Genomic DNA, 20,925 nt, shown 5'->3' with positions numbered 1-20,925 from the left:
CCTAAAAAACACATTATTTTCAACACACTGCACACTATTGTTTCTCCTTTAAGCCCTGCCTTCTGAAACTCATAGATTTTTACAAGGTCTGAAAAGTGAGGTGTGCTCTGATTGGCCAGCTATCAAGTATGTTGTGATTGGTCGAATACCTCAAGCATGTGACAGAATTGTTACACCCCTTAATATACTGTGATACCCTGTCTGGCTGGAGCGATGACACACAAACATTAAAATGCATTGTAAAATGTGATATAAACATGATTTCTAGTCGTGTCCTCTTTTGGAAGACCAAACAAAGTAGTTTCGCTTTCTCAACGACCCAGCGGCACACACAATACTACACTTTGCGTGAACATCTGGGCAGTGTTATGCAAATCTTCCCACATAGTGACTGTTAACTTTTATTAAAAATTTTTTTGGGGGATTTGAGACTTTAGTTTTTGCAACTTCTCAGATCTTCTTTATGCACCAAGACCTTGTAACACTCCAAAGAGAAAGGATGCTGTATAACAGCCCTACAGAACTTATTAGTGCCCTTCAGCTCAAACACAATAAGTGATTTATATCTCAATATAATTTAATATTTCATCATTATTGTCTTTGATTATCTGTTCCTCATGAGTTGATATTGTGTTGCTTGTATTTGTGTAGATGATTGTTGATCTGCTGGTGGAAGAGGATTTGTCCCAGCTGACTGTGAGACGCCTCGTTTAGCGCTTTATCCTGCAAACACAGTTTAAACGTCTCGCTGGAAGACTGTGCGTGACAGACGGTCGGATGCCACACGTGAAACAGGCCACGTGACGGAGCGCGAACCACCATCAGACTGCTGTGGAGGAACTTCCTGTAGAGATGAACATCTTCTGTAGCTCCGCCTTTCACAGACACATCAAATCCACCTTAGAGGAAACAGAAGATGAAGCATGCACATATGAACCACACGGCAGAATCTCACTGCGTTACCTGTGTTGATGAAGTCTGATCGGTACTGGCACGTCGTCCCAAAGTCAAAATCCTTCCAGAAGCCAAAATCTTTTCTGATCACCTGCCAAAGAAATCACATTTTCACTATATACACAAAGTCATGCAATGCTGATGTAGTGAACATAAACTATTTAAGAAAAATGCATAACAATAATAATAATGAAAAAAAAATAAGATTAAATCACCATTGGTAGCATGGTTTATTATAATGCTTTTTTCCTCATTTGGTCAGAACAAAAGTGGCAGATTTGTTACTTACTTGTTCAGTTGACAATATCCAGTGAATAATTCTTATTTGGGTCATATATTCAAAAACATAAGCTAGAATCTGTGATTCCTGAGTACAGTATTCACACATTCACCTCAAAACATTAGATTCATCTATCCTGGAGCCATGGCAGTGCACAACCCACATAATGAAGATTATTTAGCAAATAAATGCAATTGCATGTTTCAAACAGATGTGGCGACAAAGACGCAAAACAACGCACTGCAGCTTTTACTTTTCAGAATTATATATTTGGGAAATTACATAGCATTTTACACTGAATAAAGGAGATCTTACCAGCTGATCTTCAGCAGAAGGAACATGTTGACCATAGATGACCTCTGGATTATACAGGCTGAACATTACCGGATAAAACACCCTTTGACCTGTGAGAGTACATGTAAGTCTGAGGAGTTCAGTAGCACCCTCTTGTGTTAGTTTAAGTATTACATTTTTTCACAGAGATAGCACAGAAACTGCACTTGTTTTAGGTGGTTTAGATCTTACCTGTCCGATCGCTACCACTTTGTTAACTTAAGAAGGGATTCATCTCAATTATCACCAGTAAATTACGGAGTGCCACACGGATCTGTACTAGCTCCTCTGCTATTTTCAATATACATATTACCCCTTGGTAATATTATTAGAAAATAAAGGATTAGTTTCCACTGTTATGCTGATGATACGCCACTATATATCTCCACAAGAATAATCTAAGTTTAAGATAAGATAACACAGTGTATTAAAAATGTAAAAGATCAGATGATCAATAATTTTCTCCAACTGAATTCGGATAAGACAGAGATATTACTTATTGGACCAAAAAGCAAACAGAATCTCTTGGATTACAATTTGCATCTAAAAGAATGTACTTTTACTTCCTCTACAGTCAAAAATCAGACATATAAGACAGCAACTTATCTTTTGAAAATCATATTTCGCATGTTACTTCTTTCTGTAAAGATGCTTTGGAACGATTTGTATCGTGAAAAGCACTATACACAAAAAAAAAACTTATATTGAACTGAACTGAATGTTATTTGTTGTGAAAGAGTTAGGTTTTTCTCAGTTGTGTACCTGGTTCTGTGTTCATACGGCAGGAGTTCAGGAACTCTGCACTAAACCGAGTGTTCACATCACAGAAAAGCAGGAGGACGTTGCTTCGCTTCCAGGCTCGAGCGCCGACATCCAGGCCTCGTCCTCTGGAGAAGGCTTCGTTCAGACGGATCAGAGTCACGTTCCTGAATTTAATTCTCCTGCGGGACAGAGACTCGTCTAGAGTTTCATCATAACAAATCACTGTATTGAGATGCAGCCCATACAGAATAAAACATTCTGGTCAAAATTACAGTTTTAAAAATATGTTAACAATTAATCTTAATTAAATATATATTTAATTTAAAAAAAATTTATATTTAGTTTCAACTTTAATATACCAAAATATACTTCACGGTAAAGAAATACATTTCCAATTTCACAGTAGCTTACATTTAGGATTCATTAATTATTTAATTTCATTTTAATGTTAATGTTCACGTGTTGCAGACAAATATATATTCTTTAAATATATTAATGTATTTTCTAAGATTGAAATATATGGAGGGCAACATTTTCTTATATGCCAAAACATATTTTGTTAGAAAATAATTTATATATTTATAATAAATATATTCTGAAACACATTTTATCTTAAATATATTCAGGCCATTTTTCTTTTTTTTTTTTACTTTTTTTTTTTTGCTATGTAGATTAACAGATACATATATACTTTTTTTCATAAAAGAAGACTTTTTTTCCTTCACAAACAAATATATCTTGCTTGATTAGATATTTGTACAACAAGATTCCTTGGATTGAAATATATTTTTTTATATATCTGCAATGACCAAAAAACATATCAGTAGGAAATATATTTACGTAAATATATTTTAAAACATATTTTGGCAAATACAGATTTTTTTTTATAATTTATGTAGATTTTTAAAAATATTTTTTGCTGTATATACGGAAGTGAGCTTATTTTTTTTTGTTTTGCATTTGTGTTCTTTTATTGTCTTTACCTTGACATTCCATTCACAATTCCTTTCACATCATGCATCTTTTCTGACCCAAAAAGCACCACGGTGAGATGCGTCCGTCCATCCTGACGAATGCAAGCGTCACTGAGACACAGAGAGAGGAAATGAAGCATCACCTGACGTGCAAACTCTCAGACGGCTCAACAGAGGTTCGGTTTTACCTGAAATGTTGCACGAATTGTCTGAATGCATCCACTGCGTCGGCCAGAGGTACGATTATATTGATGAGGATCTGAGATGCATCCATCAGTTCCTCCTTCACCTTCATCAGCGGTGCGAAAGGACGGAAGAACACCATCCTCCTGAAATCTGGAACGCTGTTTTCTCTGAACGTGAGATCGTATAACGTTCCTTTGTCCCTCTCTGTGCGAAAGATTCCTGCCGTTAAAGAGAAATTACATGTGAAGAAGCCTCTACTAGAAAAAGAAATCATCCAGATGTTAACAACAAAAGAGTATAATGCAACCTGTCCATTTTTAAATAACAGATCTAAAATACTTACATAGTAATACTATTAAAAGAGCAAGTTTTTAGAAGTAAAAAACAAGTCAAATGATACACAACTTTTTTTTTTTTTTTTGTCATCAGTTCTGATTTTGTGCATGTGGATTGTGATGTTTTAGTGTGATGTGTGTTAATGGTGGTGCTGTTTGCAGTGCAGATTTGTTTTTTAGGCTTATGCCTTTAGTAATCATGTTGACCTTCATAGAAGTGTTGAGGAGAGTAAACCCTGCGGAGCTGAGGCTGGTTCAGCAGATGCAGCGCTGCTTCTAGAGCTCCGTTCAGCTCGTTCCTGCGCTCCTGACCAATCACACTTTCCACCGGGAGTCTGGCCAGGCCGCTCTCCAGCTGATAGACCCGGCGCAGGGTGAAGCTCTCAAACGGTAGCACCGCAAACTCATTGGGCAGCCGTTCTCCGGTGAAGACCTCGGCCCGTCGGAGCTGCTTCTGCAGGAACTCCTCCAGCTCGGACTGGTTCTGCTCCTGGAGCTCCAGCGTGGATTTCTGCAGCTCTGCTTTCAGCTGTGAGATCCTTCTGGTGAGGTTCCTGCTGTGCTGGAGATAGCGCTGCTCGTGCTGCTGCAGTAAAGCCTCGAATGCATCTTCTCCTGCTGGACGTCTGGACCGGGTTTGGCTTCGAGACCTGCAGGTCTGACGATACAGGAGCAGAACCAAGCAGAAGAGCAGCGCAGCAACCGCACGCCTTCCCAGAAACCATCGCTTCTGCATGACTGACTGAAAACACACAGAGTTCAGATTAGTGCGACTAAAGACACTGTTTCAGTAAAAACATGTTGTGATTTGATCCATGGCTTTGAATCAGGATTCAGTCTTTTTTGACGTTGTCAACAATCCCAGCAAGAAACCACAAACCGGCATCGATTCACTGCAAAAAATTATTTTCTTACGTTTTTGTCTTTTCTTGACAAGTAAAATAATTTAAGATATTAAGTCTTGTTTTCAAAAAAAAAAAAAAAAAAAAAAAAAAAAAAAAATTATATATATATATATATATATATATATATATATATATATATATATATATATATATATATATATATATTTTTTTTTTTTTTTTTTTTTTTTTTTTTTTTTTTACTGAAAACAAGACTTAATATGTTAAATTATTTTACTTGTACAGTAAATTCATCTTGATTCAAGAATTGTTCACTATGAAAGAGAATAATGTTTTTGCAAGTGGTTGTGCAAATTTAATGCACTAATAAACAAACATTATACCACTGAAAAATATAAAAGTGCAGATAAAAACAATCACCAGCAGAGTTACTGTCATGAAGTAAAACTAAAAAGTATTCACGGCAACATTTAGTTTACGTTGAAGAAATAAATAAATAAAGTGAAATAAACTAAGACTAAAAATTAATACAAATTAATTAATCGTTAATAAGAATAATAACAACTAATACAAATTACAAAAACAATGTAATTGTTAAATTAAATTAGGTAAATTACTAGTTTAAATAAATATATATATATATATATATATATATATATATATATATATATATATATATATATATATATATATATATATATATATGATATCCCACTGATATAACACTGATCTGTAACAATAACCATTTACTGAAATCAGTTTTGTGTTGAAACAGACACATACGAAGATGTGCAGATTATAAGAGTTATTTTCAGCAGATAACATAAGTGCTAAATTAAATCCAATACTTCTGATTAATTTTTCATACAATTTTCAACTTTCATTATTTTGATATTACAGCTACAATCTGACAAAATCTTATTTTGTGAAAAGTTAGCATCTTCAAATAAGTTGATAATAGGCCTTTTTTTTTTTTTTTTTTTTTGCAAATAAGCAGAATATTTTTCATATTATTTTGCACATTTTTCATGTATCCAATAAACCGATTTGAAACATTTCAGATCATCATTTCCTGTTTTAATTTTTTTTTGCACCTCCAGTTGGACAAAAAAAGTTATTTGAGATAAAATTGCTGCAAAAACTTAACCTCTCATAAAATAGAAATATGGTTGTAATAACACTATTTTATGACGTTATATTCAATAATTAGCTACATAGTGCATGCCTGTTTTCAGTGATTTGAACAGCATTTATTAAATCAAGCGAGTGTCTACTTACAGCTGTGGATCAGTCACGCAGGTAATGTTCAGATTCAGCTCATAAATGCAAGCTGCACTGAAGTGTTTACCCAGTCCAGCACGTTTGCATATTACCGGCAGGATCCTGAAGGGGCCCTCTGTGTGCAGCGCTCCGTCGTGAGGCATCATGGGTAATCCAGAGGGCCGCTCACTGACCGCTCTGTTGGGCTCCATGCGACTCCTCCCATCAACACTATGAAAGACAGGCTGTTCTACAAAACATCTTCAGGCTAAAAGTAGCTCACAACTCTTAAAAATATTGTTCTAAATATTTGCTCTGAGAGGTGTTTGGGCTCTAAACTAGCTCCTAAATGTGTGAAAGGTGAGGAGCAGAGTCTCCTAAAACAGCTGTCTGCTGGGAATCTGCCTCTGAACGTCATTTATAAAGACATCACTTTGGTTTCGGAGGTTATTCTGCTCTGAATTCTCTCCTTGTTCTCATATAGCTGTTCTTAAGTTCAGTAACTTCTCTTTTATCAGCCGTGATTATTACACTCTCTTAAATAAAATACTGTTTAGACTCGATTCAGAGAAGCACACATGTAAGATGCTCACAACCAGATCAACGTATACTTGTTTAATTACTGAATTTTAAAACTTTTATTTGAATATGGCAATACAATACAATATTTCTATGAATGAATCTCTGACAGAGACTGTCAGCCAATCAGAAGCATGATGACGTCATCCACAGCCACGAGCTCAGCCCCGCCCCCTTCCTCTTCTCTCTATTCCTGACTAGAAGTGTGTCTCAGCAGCTTTGTGAACAGATTTAAAGAGATATGCGAGATATTTAGATATGCGATCCAGAGTCCCGATCAGAAACAGAAGATTTGCGATTCAAAGTTAAATAAAAAGATTACTGAGATGCGTTCTAGAGTCACGATCCGAATTTAATGATTCACTGGAGTCACGATCGAAATCAAATGATTCGCAAACTTTTTCAAAGTCCTGATTTGAATAAAATAATTTGCAGTACAAGTTTTTGCGATTCATGCTCCAGAGTTCAGAGTAGAATAAATTATTTGCAGCACTCCGGAGATCTGAATCAAACGATTTGTGATATGCGATACGAATTCCAGCTTTGCATCAAAAGATTCACGAAGCTGCTCTGAACTCCTGATCTGAATTAAAATCCGGATCGATACATGATCCAAAGTCACAAAGAATCAAAAGTCCCAAATTGAATCAAATGATTCGCAATCATGCATGCTCCGAATTACATCTGTGAATCAAAGGAATTATGATTGACTCTCCAAAGTTCAAAATTAAATACTATTATTTGCGATATGCGCTGGAAAAATCTGATCTGAATCATTCAAGAGAAGTGATAAAAATCTAAATATTCAGATTTAAAATATCAGAATCTAAAGAATCACAATTTGCGCTCTGAGGCCCTGATCTGAATCAAATGATTCGCAATTCAAAGTTTGATAAAAAGAATCTTGAGATGCGCTCTAGAGTTGAATGATTCACAGTTCACGCTCCGAAGTCACAATCTAAATCAAATGATTTGCATTACGCACTCGAAAGTCCCGATATATATCTAATAATTCGGGAATTTGCTTCGAAGTCCAGATCTGATTGATTCAGTTATATGCAATACATGTTCTGAAGTCCCGATCTGAATCATTTTTGACATGTGCTCTAGAGTACCGATCTGAATCAAACCATTTGCGATTCAAAGTTGAATAAAAAGATTTGTGAGATGCACTCTAGAGTCCCGATCAGAATAGAAATGATTTGTGATCCAAATTCCAGATTTGAATCAAAAGATTCACAAAGCTGCTAATTCCCGATCTGAATCGATGATCCAAAGTCCCGTTTTGAATTAAAAGATGTTGACACCTGAAGCAGTTTCATTATGTCTTCCTTAAAACATGACAGAGCTCCTCTTATTTACATGTCATCAAACATATGAATTAACTCTTTAGTATTTGAGTTTTTAGAAATGTTATTCTAAGAAATTTCTATTTTGAGGGTGTCAATAAAATATTTAGTGTAAAATACCATTTCAGTTTCTTCTACAAAATTTCATGTTCAAAGACAAAGTGATTCTTATAATTATTTGTGAAAATTGTTTATACAGTTTATTTCAGTGTAAAAAAAATCAGTTCAGCCCAAAAATTGTTTTTTACCTGTTCACCTTTAATGGAGACAAGAATAGAAAGGAGGAAATCGTTATGAAGTAGAACTTCCTATGTTAAAGATAAATGTTTATAATTAATAGAGTTAGTCAGAAAGGTCTCAGAAGAGACAATACAAACAAACAGAGATGAAACTCTTGAACAGCAAACAACCAAAAAAAAGACACTTGAACTGAACAAGAACTCACAGTGAATCGCACTATAAAAGATATATCTTCGTGTCTAACGTTTATTTATACAAAAGAGAAACAGATTTTGTTCCAGTGAAAAAGCCGTTGCGTGACGACGGGCGAAGGTCTCAGCGGAAACTCACGATCCAACCATGTCATAGACGTAGATGTGATAGTCGTCATCAAACTTGATGAAGTAGATGGAGGGTTTGGTCTGAACCTGCTGGATGATGGTACCCATCCTCTGTGTGCCGTCCTGATTCTCACACTCCACCTGCTTCCCAACCAGCGAATCACACGCTTCCCCCGGCTCTCTGAGCTCCGCCCCATCATCTGATGGAGGAAAGCGTTTAATAATGAGCTTTAATAATAAGATTTTAGTATGCATATATGGTTACATGAAGAACCTTTAACATCCATGGAACCACAAAAGTTCTTTAAAATATTCTTCTTTAAGAACTGTTCATTGAAAGGTTCTTCGGGGGACTAATAATTACATGGAATCACTGCAAAAAAACTTTGTATAATCTCTATTTTTACAGGTGTAGAGTCATTATTACGATTCAAATTATGAGTTTGGGAGTCTTTCTGACTGATTCATGATAAGGATTCGTTTAGAGAGTCTTTTGTTCGTGATTCAGACTGTACTGTTCACACTGTAGTCATCAGACTGATTCAAATTGTGAGTGACTCTCTGATTGATTCATTACAGTGCATCGCTCAAAATATTAATCAGTCTAATGACTTCAGAGTGAACAGTGCAGTCTGAATCAAGAACAAAAGACTCTCTAAACGAATCCTTACCATGAATCAGTCATGTCATTTGTTCATGAATCAGACACCACTGTAGTGTTCAGTTCACACTGTAGTCATCAGACTGATTCAAATTGTACGTTTAAGACTCTTTGTGAGTCTTTTCGATTGATTCATTACAGTGATTTGGTTAGAGAGTCATTTTTCATGATTCAGACAGAATTATTCACACTGTAGTCATTAAACTGATTCAAGTTTGTGAGTCTTTTTGACTGATTCATTACAGTGAATCATATGGAGTCATTTGTTCTTGATTCAGACTCCACCGTTCACACAATTTGAATGATTCATATTGTGAATCTTTTCGACTGATTCATTACACTGAATCATATAGAGAGTCATTTGTTCATGATTCAGACTCCACCGTTCACACAATTCGAATGATTCATATTGTGAATCTTTTCGACTGATTCATTACATTGAATCATAGAGAGTCATTTGTTCATGATTCAGACTCCAGCGTTCACACTATTCGAATGATTCATATTGTGAGTCTTTTTGACTGATTCATTACACTGAATCATATAGAGAGTCATTTGTTCATGATTCAGACTCCACCGTTCACACAATTCGAATGATACATATTGTGAATCTTTTCGACTGATTCATTACATTGAATCATAGAGAGTCATTTGTTCATGATTCAGACTCCACCGTTCACACTATTCGAATGATTCATATTGTAAATCTGTTCAACTGATTCATTACACTGAATCATAGAGAGTCATTTGTTCAGGATTCAGACTCCACCGTTCACACTATTCGAATGATTCATATTGTGAGTCTTTTCGACTGATTCATTACAGTAATTTGGTTAAAGAGTGTGTTTTTCATGATTCAGACAGAACTATTCACACTGTAGTCATTAAACTGATTCAAATGGTAAGTTTTGACACTGCTTGTGAGTCTTTTTGACTGATTCATTACAGTGAATCATATGAAATCATTTGTTCTTGATTCAGACTCCACCGTCACACTATTCGAATGATTCATATTGTGAATCTTTTCGACTGATTCATTACACTGAATCATAGGGAGTCATTTGTTCATGATTCAGACTCCACCGTTCACACAATTCGAATGATTCATATTGTAAATCTGTTCGACTGATTCATTACACTGAATCATAGAGAGTCATTTGTTCAGGATTCAGACTCCACCGTTCACACTATTCGAATGATTCATATTGTGAGTCTTTTCGACTGATTCATTACAGTAATTTGGTTAAAGAGTATTTTGGTCATGATTCAGACAGAACTATTCACAATGTAGTCATTAAACTGATTCAAATGGTAAGTTTTGACACTTTTTGTGAGTCTTTTTGACTGAATCATTACAGTGAATCATATAGAGAGTCATTTGTTCTTGATTCAGACTCCACCGGTCTTTTAGAATGATTCATATTGTGAGTTTGACACTGTTTGTGAGTCTTTTCGACTGATTCATTACAGTGAATTGATGAGACAGACTCCACCGTTCACACTGTAAAGAACATTTTTGGTTCCCCAAAGAACCTTTCAGTGATCAGTTCCTAATGGGTATGAATGCTTCTTCACTGAACCACTGATGCCAGTAAAGAGCAGCATCACTGACTCACTCACCTGAATCCGGAAGTATCCGAAGGTCCCCGTCTTTATAATCCTGCGTCAGCTGGTACATGTACAGCATGGGGTCTTTCTCATAAGTTATGAAGAACCAGGCAGGCATGCTGGGAGCCCTGGAGAGCACCAGACCTCTCCACTCATCCTTGGAGCCCTCGTCCGTCTCAAACAGGTGGACCACGGGCCGTCCCAGCAGCTGATCCGCCAGACGAGTGTCACTGACCCGAAACGAGGCGATCTCCCCGGGGAATATCTCCAGATTCTGCACCCTCTGATCTCTGAAGATCTCCAGGCCGTAGACGCAGTCCACTCCATCGTACTTGATGAGGTACAGAGACGAGTTGACCGACACTTGGACTAGTACGGTCCCCGTCCAGCGAGAGACGGCACTGTAGACGTCTTCCTTCCAGTTGTGTTGTATTCGACAGCCCACAATGCTTTCACCGAGAGAACTGTGATGCATGTGTTTGTGCCTGATAAACACACAACAGAGCGTTCAAATCATGTACCAAATATTTGAGGAGAAATACTAAAACCAAAGTTAAAATTATATAAAGACGAAAACAAACAGTACTATGATAAGTAGTACTCACTTGTGAGAGCTCTTTTTCTTCATTATGGAGCGGCCACCAGACACACCTCGAACTGATCGAGATATTACGATTGGTTTATTTGGTAATGCATTTATTTGAGGTTTAGTTAGAGGCGAGGGTCTCACCTCCGGTGTCTCTGGAGCAATGCTGGTTCACACGGCTTCTGTACACACACTCCATCTGCACAAATCAGATCAATCTCTGAGGATCCTCCTGTTTGATCAAACACTCGCTGCATCTCATAATCTACTGAGTGCCCTAGCTAGACAGCATTTTTGAGCATGCACTAACAAAAATACCACTAAATCCTGAGTGCTTTGGGGTAACATGGAAAAACCAAGTTATATTGTCCTTTAACTGTACGACATTAAAACTTAAACCTGCTGATGTGCATGCAGCACAGAAGCAGTCATCATCAGTGTCACAGACGTATATTTGTAGAAATACACAACAATACATTATATGAGTCACAATTATACATTTCTCTTTTATGCCAAATATCATTAGGATATTAAGTAAAGATCATGTTCATGGAGATATTTAGTAAATCTGCAACTATAAATATATCAAAACTTAACTTTTGATTAGTAATATGCATTGCTAAGAACTTAATTTGAACAACTTTAAAGATGATTTTCTCAATATTTAGACTTTTTTGCTCCCTCAGATCACAGATTTTCAAATATTGTCCTCCTAACAAACCACACATTAATGAAATGTATACGTTTCAAAGAAATGACCCTTAAGACTGGTTTTGTGCTCCAGAGTCGCATATGTAAAGTGAAGTACAGCAAAACAATGTATACACACACACATACACATACACACACACTCACTGTCTGGTTCTCATTGCAAACGTGTGTTTCGCTCCTTCGGCCTGAATTCTGCACAATTACTTTAAAGAAATAATCACAATAATTCTGCAAAGGTGTGCCTCGCGTTTCCTCTGCATAGTGCGGGCCGGGCACGAGCAGACTGGCGTGAGCGCGCCTCATTCAATTCAAACAAGCACACGTGGTACAACAGAAATCACAAGTTAATGCGTTTGAAATGAGGCATTTTCTCGATAAATCCAGAAAGGTTATTATTTATATCTGTTGTCTTTCGCGTGCTCGAATCGAGTTTAAAATAGTTCGATTATCGTTTATAACCCCAAATGCAAATGAATGAACGCTTTCAAGATTCATAAATGATCCGATGCATTCAGAGAATCCGACAATACACAGTTTTTGCTTTTTAACTCACTTTCTATCTCCAAATGCTAATATACTGTGAACGAGGTATGAATACGGGCATATTATTTCACATCAACGATTTATTTGTCAACAAAAGACTTTTATTTTGAAGTCGACTCCCGCAGGCGGAAGCCGGAAGTCGGTGTTTCGGAATGTTCGTCTTAGAAAGTGGAAGAGAAGAGCGTTCACGAGAGCTGCTCGAATTAAATCACAAACGGCTTGATTAATTAATTAACTCCGATCAGGATGATGAGATGGATGGAAAACATCAGGCTGACCAAACACCTCATAGTGAGTGACGTCATCGCGAGTTTGTGTTTGTCTGATGATCTGTTTGAGTGTGTTTTGTGTTTTATGTGTCACGTTGCTCATATGGATCTAAAATCGCAGATTAACGTTAAAAATTATGTGTCTGCATAACTGTGTTCAACATTGATGATAATCAGAAATGTTTCTTGAGCAGTAAATCATCATATTTTCATGATTTCTGAAGATCATGTGACACTGAAGACTGGAGGAATGATGCTGAAAATACAGCAGCACTTCACATAAATAAATTACACTTTAACACAGATTCACACAGAAACCATTATTTTATATTCTAATAACATTTTGCAAGATTATAGTATTTTTTCTGTATTTTTTATCAAATAAATGCAGCCTTGATGAGCAGAAGAGACGTCTTACTGACCCCAGACTGTTGACTGCTCATGTATATATATATATATATATAAATATATGTGTATATATATACAATGTGATCCGCTGTGTTTGTTGTGTGCAGCAGGGTGTCGGCCAGCCGAAGGTGGCTCATGCCGTGGTGGTGATCTTCTTGGAGTTCTTCGCCTGGGGTCTCCTGACCAGCCCGATGCTGGCCGTGAGCTTTAAACACCCGTCTGAGTTTAAGAATTACTATATCTGCAGTCTGTGGGAAAAATCAAGGAAAATATGACATATTAAAATATCCCTCTATAAATAATTACAGAATCTATCACATAAAACTCAAATTTTAAATACTTAATTGAAAACAATAATAATAATAATATAATAATAATATAATTACAAGTAAGTTGCACTATAATAAATGACATTACATAGCTAAAATAAATGTATACAAAAACTTTTATTTTAAATAAGTCTGTATAATTTTAATTATTTCTTATTCAGTTTAGTTGTTTTAGTAAACCTATTGAAAATGAGAAGTGCTGCTTTAAACAAAAACATATTTTATGTAAAGTAATGAAAATAAAATTTTAGTTTAGTTTGAACTTGATTATTGGATTAGATTTGATCACATAAGTGTCACTTTAAGTTTCTTTTCTGTACGGAGAAAGGAACAATGTCTTCTGGTTTGATAAAGCACCTTCCCATAATGCACTGCAGATGCAAATGCAAAACAAAGTGCTCAGGAGTTCATTCTTGGCCAAATGCCAATCGTGGATGTGATCTGAAACTCTAGCGCTGTGTTTTCTGCTCTTTCCTTGTTTCAGGTCCTGCACGAAACCTTTCCGCAGCACACGATCCTCGTGAACTGCTTGGTTCAGGGCGTCAAGGTGAATCCAGTTCAGCCGTGATGATCATATCTGACACCCGCAGCACAGAAACAGTCATGAGAGTACACTTCCTCAAACTGAGATTTATGCCTCATCTGAATAAATCATCTCTTCATTGATGTCTGGAATCTGAGGGAGCGAAAACATCTAAATATTGAGAAAATCATCTTTAAAGTTGTTCAAATGAAGTTCTTAGCAAAGTTTTGATATATTTACAGTAGGAGATTTACTTAATGGAACATGATCTTATCTTAATATCCTAATGATTTTTGTCATAAAAGAGAAATGTATAATTGTGACTCATACAATGTATTGTTGTCTATTTCTTTAAATATACGTCTGTGACACTGATGACGGCTTCTGTTCTGCAGGACACGTGTAGGATAGCTCTGGATCATTATTTGCAGAAAAGACTAAATATTAACCCTGTTCTGATCAGTTAGTGTGTGTGTGTGTGTGGTAACTGCAGTGTGTTTGCAGGGCTTTCTGTCGTTCATGAGCGCTCCTCTGATCGGTGCCTTCTCTGATGTTTGGGGCAGAAAGAGGTTCCTACTGCTCACAGTGTTTTTCACATGTGCCCCGATCCCACTAATGAGGCTCAGCCCATGGTACGCGCCGCACGTGTGTGTGTGTGTGTGTGTGTGTGCCATCACATGACTCTCAAGTAACTAAAGCTCGAAGTCACTGAAAGAGACAAACCCCGGTGTGTAATGCATTAAAGGAACCGTTCAGCCAAACATGTTTCATCTGAGATCAGGATGAGTTTGTTTCTGGAGAAATGTAGCTCTGCATCAGTGTCTCATCAGTGGATGCTCTGCAGTGAATGGGTGCCGTCAGAATGAGAGTCCGATAAAAACATCCCAATAATCCACAGCACTCCAGTCCATCAGTGAACATCTGGAGAAGACAAAACCTGAAACACATCCAGCATTAAGATGATTTTAACTCAAACACATCCATAATAACACTTCCTCCAGTGAAAAAGTGTTCTGGTCTGAATCAGGAGAGAAATCTGCACAGATCAAGCAGCGTTTAAACAAATCTAAACTAATCTGTGAGAGACTGGAGGAAGTGTGACTGCACTGATTTTCTGTAGAGCTGTGATTGATTGAGGAGGTGATGTGTGTGTGTGTGTGTGTGTGTGTGTGTGTCTCTCTTCACCAGGAGTTTCTTCACTCTGATGTCTGTGTCTGGACTCTTCTCCGTTACGTTATCTGTTATATTTGCGTATGTGGCTGATATCACAGAAGAGCATGAAAGGAGCACAGCGTATGGTCTGGTAAGAACACCAGTCGTCCGCAGAATTGACTTTTGTACCTAAATGACAACTGGTGATGGATCGCATACATTTTCTATGTGTGTGTGTAGATAGATGCTAGAAATAGACCCTGATGGAGCTCGGTCTTGTGTTTCAGGTGTCTGCGACGTTCGCGGCGAGTTTAGTGACGAGTCCGGCGATAGGAGCGTTCCTGTCCATGCGCTACGGAGACAGTGTGGTGGTTCTTCTGGCCACCGTCATCGCTCTGGCTGATATTCTGTTCGTCCTGCTGCTGGTCCCCGAGTCCCTGCCGGACAAGATAAGACTGTACTCGTGGGGTTCACCTATTTCCTGGAAGCAGGCCAATCCTTTCGCTGTGAGCTTCATATTCTGTGTTCTTTAATACTAGTTGTAGAAGGATGCTATTGACTAGTAATGCACTGATGTTAAAGGATGCCATTCTTTCTGTGTGTGTGTGTGTCTCTCTCTGTGTGTGTGTGTGTCTCTCTCTCTCCCTCTCTGTGTGTGTGTGTGTGTGTGTGTGTTAGTCTCTGAGGAAGGTGGGGAAAGACTCCACAGTGCTGCTGATCTGTGTCACAGTGTTCCTGTCGTATCTCCCCGAGGCCGGACAGTATTCCAGTATCTTTCTCTATCTGGGACAGGTACGTGTTTCCAAACCCATTTCACTCTGAGTAAAACTAGGAAATTAAACAAGAAATCAATGTAGCGTGAGAAGTTGACTTGGACTTATATATATATATATAAATAACTGATAATATGAAAATAAAAAAAGAATTTAAAAACCATAAACTCACTTACCTTTGATTTTTATTCAGAAAACAAGACTTAATATCATAAATTATTTTGTGTCTCAAGTATAGAAATCTTTTATATAGAATTTTTTTATATTTGCACTTGCAGTACCTTGAACTGAAATGATTGGATTAATGACTCTATTGTCTTCTGTAGAGCTGCTAAAAGTGAATTATTTTCATAATTGATGAATTTAGCAACACTTACACTTGAGTGTAGATGTTAAAAAATTTTTCTGTTTCAGGTCAATAATTTCTCCCCGGAAGCGATAGCAGGGTTTTTTGAGATGGTGGGAATCCTGTCCATCATAGCACAGGTACAGACCTTCCTCTCCAGACACTCATTTTCAGGAGAACGAGTGTAAATGTGCACACGATCATTTTGAACTACACTCAAAAAACATTTTTTTTCTTTCGTCAACTTTGCATTTTTTATGCTTTGATACAGCACTCTGTGAACAGTAATGAGCATCTGTGACTTTCCCTCTTTGTGAAGGGTGTCAATGATTTTCTTTTGGACCATTGCCTTGTCAGACGTCTTCATCATTATCACAGTTTCAAAGAACAAGAGAGACCCCGAGTTTATACTGTATTGATGGTCACAGTATTTCCATATTTTGAGATACTGTATTTTTATACTTTCATTAGCCGAAAGCACTAATCATTTAAATTAAAACAAAAAAACTTTTTGAAATGTTTTACTTTACAAGTTTCACTTTTTCAAATGTTACTTTATAACTTTTTTTGAATATTCACATTTTTTAGATGCACCTGTATACACAGATTTACAGACGGCAAAAAATATTGAATTATTCATGCAAACATAATCTGTTATGTCTTACGTGAACGTTTGGGGAAAAACATCAGATGTGTAACATGAAAGCAAAAAAATTCACACACTAAATTTTTTTTTTTTAAGCAAACAAGACTTCATATCTGAAATCATGTTACTTGTACAGTAAATGCATCTTGATTCATGAATGTTTACTATTTACAAACACGGAGTAAGAGAAGGATGTTTTGCAGTGTTTTTCTTACTGTACTTATGTTGAGATGTAATATGAAAAAGTAGCTAATACACTTGTTTTAATTTTTATACATTGTTTCTTGTTTATAACAACAAAGATGCAATAAAAAACAGCTGTACTTTGATTATTAATCCAATAATGATTATAATGGCAGAACAGGGAGAAAACCTTCAGAGAAATCAGTTTTCCTCTAAAGTGACTTCAGACAGATGTAGCTCAGTCCTTTTTCATCCGACTTCACCAAATCATAAATCACTCTGAGTGTGAAAATAACTCATTGTGACTCGTTCAGCCAGCACTGGTCACATTTACAGTTGGTTTGCATCCTTCATGATGATTTGTTCACGCAGACGTTACTGTTGAGCGTTCTGATGAAGAAGATTGGGAATAAAAGCACAGTGCTGCTGGGTCTGGGGTTTCAGTTGTTCCATCTGGCTTGGTACGGCTTCGGCTCTGAACCATGGTGAGGATCGGCCATTGATTGTAGTGGAGAGAGCGCAGTGTTGTGAATGCTGTGAGTGACCGTGTGTTTGTTGATGACAGGATGATGTGGGCGGCCGGGGCCGTCGCTGCCATGTCCAGCATCACCTTTCCTTCTGTGAGCGCGCTGGTGTCTCGCTGCACGGATCACGGCCAGCAGGGTGAGACGCCAAACACAGCAACACACTCATCTACTGAAGCAGTACGCCCCGAGAAGACAAGGTTTACCGAGATTTTATAGCAGCTAAGAGGCATTGTTAGAAATTCACTGTAAACCACGGCTTCACGGGGCTTAATGCGGTTATAAAACGGTTATTCCATACACGTAGTAAGGTTACACAAAATAAAACAGAGCAGATAATGTGTAATGATGATATTAATAACAACAGTATTCTTCCACCAAACAATGTAGCTCCTCAGAAACAGTTGTGGTTGCTACAAAGTGGTTGCCGAGCAACACACAAACGTAAACAAAAGTGTTTGTTACATTGTAGAGTCATTTAGAACAGCTTTGAACACGCCTCAGCCAATCAGAATCAAGGACTGAACTCTCTGTTTTATAAACTGCAACTATCTAAACATTCTTAAATCATGATGCATAAAGATATTAATAAGTCTTGTTTTATGAAATATACATGACAATTAGGTGAATTTATGATTAAAACTAGAATGTAAAATATCAGTCTGTGGGGTCAGAATGCAGTTGTGGTTGCTGAATAAATGCATGCCAACTTTGTGTTGCAATAAAAAAATAAAAAATCTTAATCACGGTTGTTTTAATAGAAAAGCATGAACAGAATTTGGAATTGTTGAAGATGATTTTAGGATTTTCACTGGGTCAAGCTTCTCGTTGTACAGGTTTTCATAATGTAAAGAGAGTATTAATTTATATAATAAATAAAATGTGTTAGGAAGCTAGATAGCGTTAAATAAACCACGCAAGTTGATTTGAGCTTTCGTGAAAGTGCAATTTGTAAAATGACAATAAATAGTGCTGAATATTTTTGCACCAAAATTAGGAAACCATAAGAAGACTAAGGAGTCTTATTTTCTGAAAACAGTATTTACATTGAAATTGAAACAAGGAAGAAAAAAAAATCTGCCAATGGGGAAAGAGAAATAATCTTAATTGTTTTGCCCCACTAAGAGATATTGTTATGATTGTGTGTGTGTGTGTGTGTGTGTGTGTGTGTGTGTGCAGGAGCGGTTCTGGGCATGATCACGGGGATCCGAGGTCTGTGTAATGGACTCGGTCCGGCTCTGTTCGGTTTCATCTTCTTCCTCTTTAACGTGGAGCTGAAGGAGCAGAACCCCGTCACGCCGGACACTGAGGAGGTACATGAACCTAATCGCTCTGTGTCAGCGTTCCTACAGGGTTTGGAAAAAAGAAGTCCGAGTATGGAAAAGTATTTGCATTTCCAGACTTTTGCCCCTATTTAGTGTTTGTTTTTTATTTGAAAATCGATCATTTAATCATCAAAGTCTCTTCATTATGCAGAATGCAGGTTATGTGCATTTCTCCTCACAATATTCTTAGCATCATATTACATTCCCTCAAGGACTTTTGCAAAAAATAAAATATATACAGACTTATATGTGCACACAAGGAATCATTCATCTTTGTATATAGGATGATGCACAATGAGCCACATCAGATATATATGTTATACTTCCCTAACAGAAGTCACATTTTAAACACTTCTTTATATACAGTACCAACACGGCCCGTTTCATGTCATGGTTTAGACACTAGGGCTTGTTATTAGAGGTACTACCATAAGAAGAGACTCATTTTAGTAGATTTCTACTAATTCATGTGCATCCATGCTCTTGTTAAATTCACAGTGAGATGGCAGTGATGCACAGACTGTATAAAACTAGAAACTGTAATGTGTAAAACAATCTTGTGTGCATGTAAAAGACCTAGGAGGCCTGTGTTCTGTGTTCCAGAAGAAGCGTGTGATTCCTGGTCCTCCGTTCCTGTTCGGAGCGTGTACGGTTCTTCTGGCTCTGCTGGTGGCGCTGTTCATTCCCTCTCAACACGCTCCGGCCGTGCAGACGTGTAACACGCGTGTGATGATGGTGTCTGCGATCGGCATCACGGAGAACGGATCTGTTCCTGTGAGCGACGAAAACAAGGAGCCTCTTTTACAGGACAGCAGTTAATAAAGCCAGCAGGAACCCTTCTGGTTTGGGTTTTACTCCAGCAGTGTGTCTGACAAAGCTTTTTACCGTCTGTCTTTTGTTTTTAATCCTTCGGTCTTTGAAAGAGAATGTGCCTTCTCCATATTTAGGCTTACACTGCAGACATCCTTCTCTTCCTCAGTGTGTGTCTGGTGTTCTGGTATAAATATCTCAACATTCTTGAATTGAGATGCATTTACTGTACAAGTAACATGATTTAAGAGATCACGTCTTGTTTTATCAAAAAAAAAATATATAATAATAATATTTTGCATAAAACAAGCAAATATATCTGCCAGTGAGCGAAGAACAATAGTCTTTGAATCAGGATTTTTGGCAGATTTCTGTTCTTGATTTTAGAAAAAACTAGGGATGCACGATATTGGATTTTGGCCGATATTCGATATGCCGATATTTTCTAAATAATTTTGGCCGATGCCGATACCGATATCGATATATATACAAATATATACTGATATATTTACAAATATATACTGATATATTTAAACTTTAATTTTACTGAAGAGAAATCCATGTATCTCTTCTGTACTGATTCTACCATAAATTTATTATTTTACAAATGTAGACAGACATTCACATCTGAAAAACAGGTCAATTATTTCACTTGGAGAATATCGGTTTGGCTCATCGGCAGAAATATTCATATCGGCCGATACCGATAATGGTCATTTTAAGCTTTTATCGGCCAATACCGATGTTGTGCCGATATTATCGTGCATCCCTAGAAAAAACAAACTTAATTTTGATGCATTTTTTTTCAGAAAATAAGACATAAGACCAAACACATCTTGCTTCAAGGCAAATAATCTTTAGACATTTGTACTAGAAAACCAGACAGAAATACTAAAGAAAAACCAATCGTTTTGCAGTGGAGTTCATGTGCTGCCATGTATCTGAATGTAAACACTAGTCCTGATGAACTTTAACCTCTGTGCTACACTGTAACACCTGCTTTTAACAACACTTGTAAAGCTACATATAGAAATAAAGGGACCAGAGACCTTCGCTTTTCAATGAGCCATGTGTATTACACCACAAATCACCA

At 37.1% G+C, this 20,925-nt stretch overlaps 3 protein-coding genes across 9 annotated transcripts; 1 reads left to right on the top strand and 2 right to left on the bottom strand.

Annotated features, from left to right (window-relative positions):
• Positions 1-68: 68 nt before the first annotated feature.
• Positions 69-6,159, bottom strand: csgalnact1b (chondroitin sulfate N-acetylgalactosaminyltransferase 1b). The gene is made up of 8 exons (XM_052564274.1): positions 6,061-6,159; positions 4,032-4,566; positions 3,492-3,708; positions 3,313-3,414; positions 2,330-2,508; positions 1,550-1,638; positions 964-1,045; positions 69-899 (listed from the first exon to the last, which is right to left on the bottom strand). Exons 1-8 carry the CDS (start codon positions 6,157-6,159, stop codon positions 616-618), a joined length of 1,587 nt encoding a protein of 528 aa, XP_052420234.1. The 3' UTR covers positions 69-615.
• A 2,175-nt stretch (positions 6,160-8,334) lies between these two features.
• On the bottom strand, positions 8,335-12,618 carry spinb (spindlin b). 2 transcript variants are annotated; one of them, XM_052563289.1, is made up of 5 exons: positions 12,555-12,618; positions 11,435-11,489; positions 11,310-11,361; positions 10,717-11,189; positions 8,335-8,635 (listed from the first exon to the last, which is right to left on the bottom strand). In XM_052563289.1, exons 2-5 carry the CDS (start codon positions 11,487-11,489, stop codon positions 8,442-8,444), a joined length of 774 nt encoding a protein of 257 aa, XP_052419249.1. In that variant the 5' UTR covers positions 12,555-12,618; the 3' UTR covers positions 8,335-8,441. The 2 variants fall into 2 exon arrangements, with proteins under 2 accessions (XP_052419249.1, XP_052419248.1); XM_052563288.1 differs by lacking the exon at positions 12,555-12,618 and adding an exon at positions 12,146-12,529.
• Positions 12,619-12,667: 49 nt separating this feature from the next.
• mfsd14bb (major facilitator superfamily domain containing 14Bb) lies at positions 12,668-20,885 on the top strand. 6 transcript variants are annotated; one of them, XM_052563276.1, is made up of 12 exons: positions 12,668-12,835; positions 13,329-13,421; positions 14,035-14,097; positions 14,578-14,705; positions 15,262-15,376; positions 15,513-15,731; positions 15,904-16,017; positions 16,413-16,484; positions 17,546-17,658; positions 17,739-17,836; positions 18,877-19,010; positions 19,629-20,885. In XM_052563276.1, exons 1-12 carry the CDS (start codon positions 12,791-12,793, stop codon positions 19,839-19,841), a joined length of 1,407 nt encoding a protein of 468 aa, XP_052419236.1. In that variant the 5' UTR covers positions 12,668-12,790; the 3' UTR covers positions 19,842-20,885. The 6 variants fall into 6 exon arrangements, with proteins under 6 accessions (XP_052419236.1, XP_052419233.1, XP_052419235.1 ...); XM_052563273.1 differs by having other exon boundaries at positions 19,626-20,885; XM_052563275.1 differs by having other exon boundaries at positions 14,567-14,705.
• The last annotated feature ends 40 nt before the right edge of the window (positions 20,886-20,925 follow it).

This window comes from Carassius gibelio, chromosome B8, assembly GCF_023724105.1.
Source record: "Carassius gibelio isolate Cgi1373 ecotype wild population from Czech Republic chromosome B8, carGib1.2-hapl.c, whole genome shotgun sequence".
In the NCBI taxonomy this organism is placed as follows: domain Eukaryota; kingdom Metazoa; phylum Chordata; class Actinopteri; order Cypriniformes; family Cyprinidae; genus Carassius; species Carassius gibelio.
Note: the sequence above shows the minus strand (reverse complement) of the source record. Positions and strands in the feature narration are given on the sequence as shown.

Bases quoted from the DNA above. Each gene is read 5' to 3' on its own strand.
- csgalnact1b (XM_052564274.1), bottom strand. From the start codon at position 6,159: ATGGAGCCCAACAGAGCGGTCAGTGAGCGGCCCTCTGGATTACCCATG. The intron at 3,415-3,491 runs GTAAAACCGAAC...TCTGTGTCTCAG, and splicing joins CAATTCGTGCAACATTTCAG to TGACGCTTGCATTCGTCAGG. The intron at 2,509-3,312 runs GTAAAGACAATA...TCTGTCCCGCAG, and splicing joins ATTGTGAATGGAATGTCAAG to GAGAATTAAATTCAGGAACG.
- spinb (XM_052563288.1), bottom strand. From the start codon at position 12,304: ATGAGGCGCGCTCACGCCAGTCTGCTCGTGCCCGGCCCGCACTATGCA. The intron at 11,490-12,145 runs GTGAGTGTGTGT...TGATTTGTGCAG, and splicing joins TTTGCAATGAGAACCAGACA to ATGGAGTGTGTGTACAGAAG. The intron at 11,190-11,309 runs GTGAGTACTACT...TGTGTTTATCAG, and splicing joins AAGAAAAAGAGCTCTCACAA to GCACAAACACATGCATCACA.
- mfsd14bb (XM_052563272.1), top strand. From the start codon at position 12,799: ATGGATGGAAAACATCAGGCTGACCAAACACCTCATA. The intron at 12,836-13,328 runs GTGAGTGACGTC...TGTTGTGTGCAG, and splicing joins GGCTGACCAAACACCTCATA to CAGGGTGTCGGCCAGCCGAA. The intron at 14,098-14,566 runs GTGAATCCAGTT...TGGTAACTGCAG, and splicing joins GCTTGGTTCAGGGCGTCAAG to TGTGTTTGCAGGGCTTTCTG.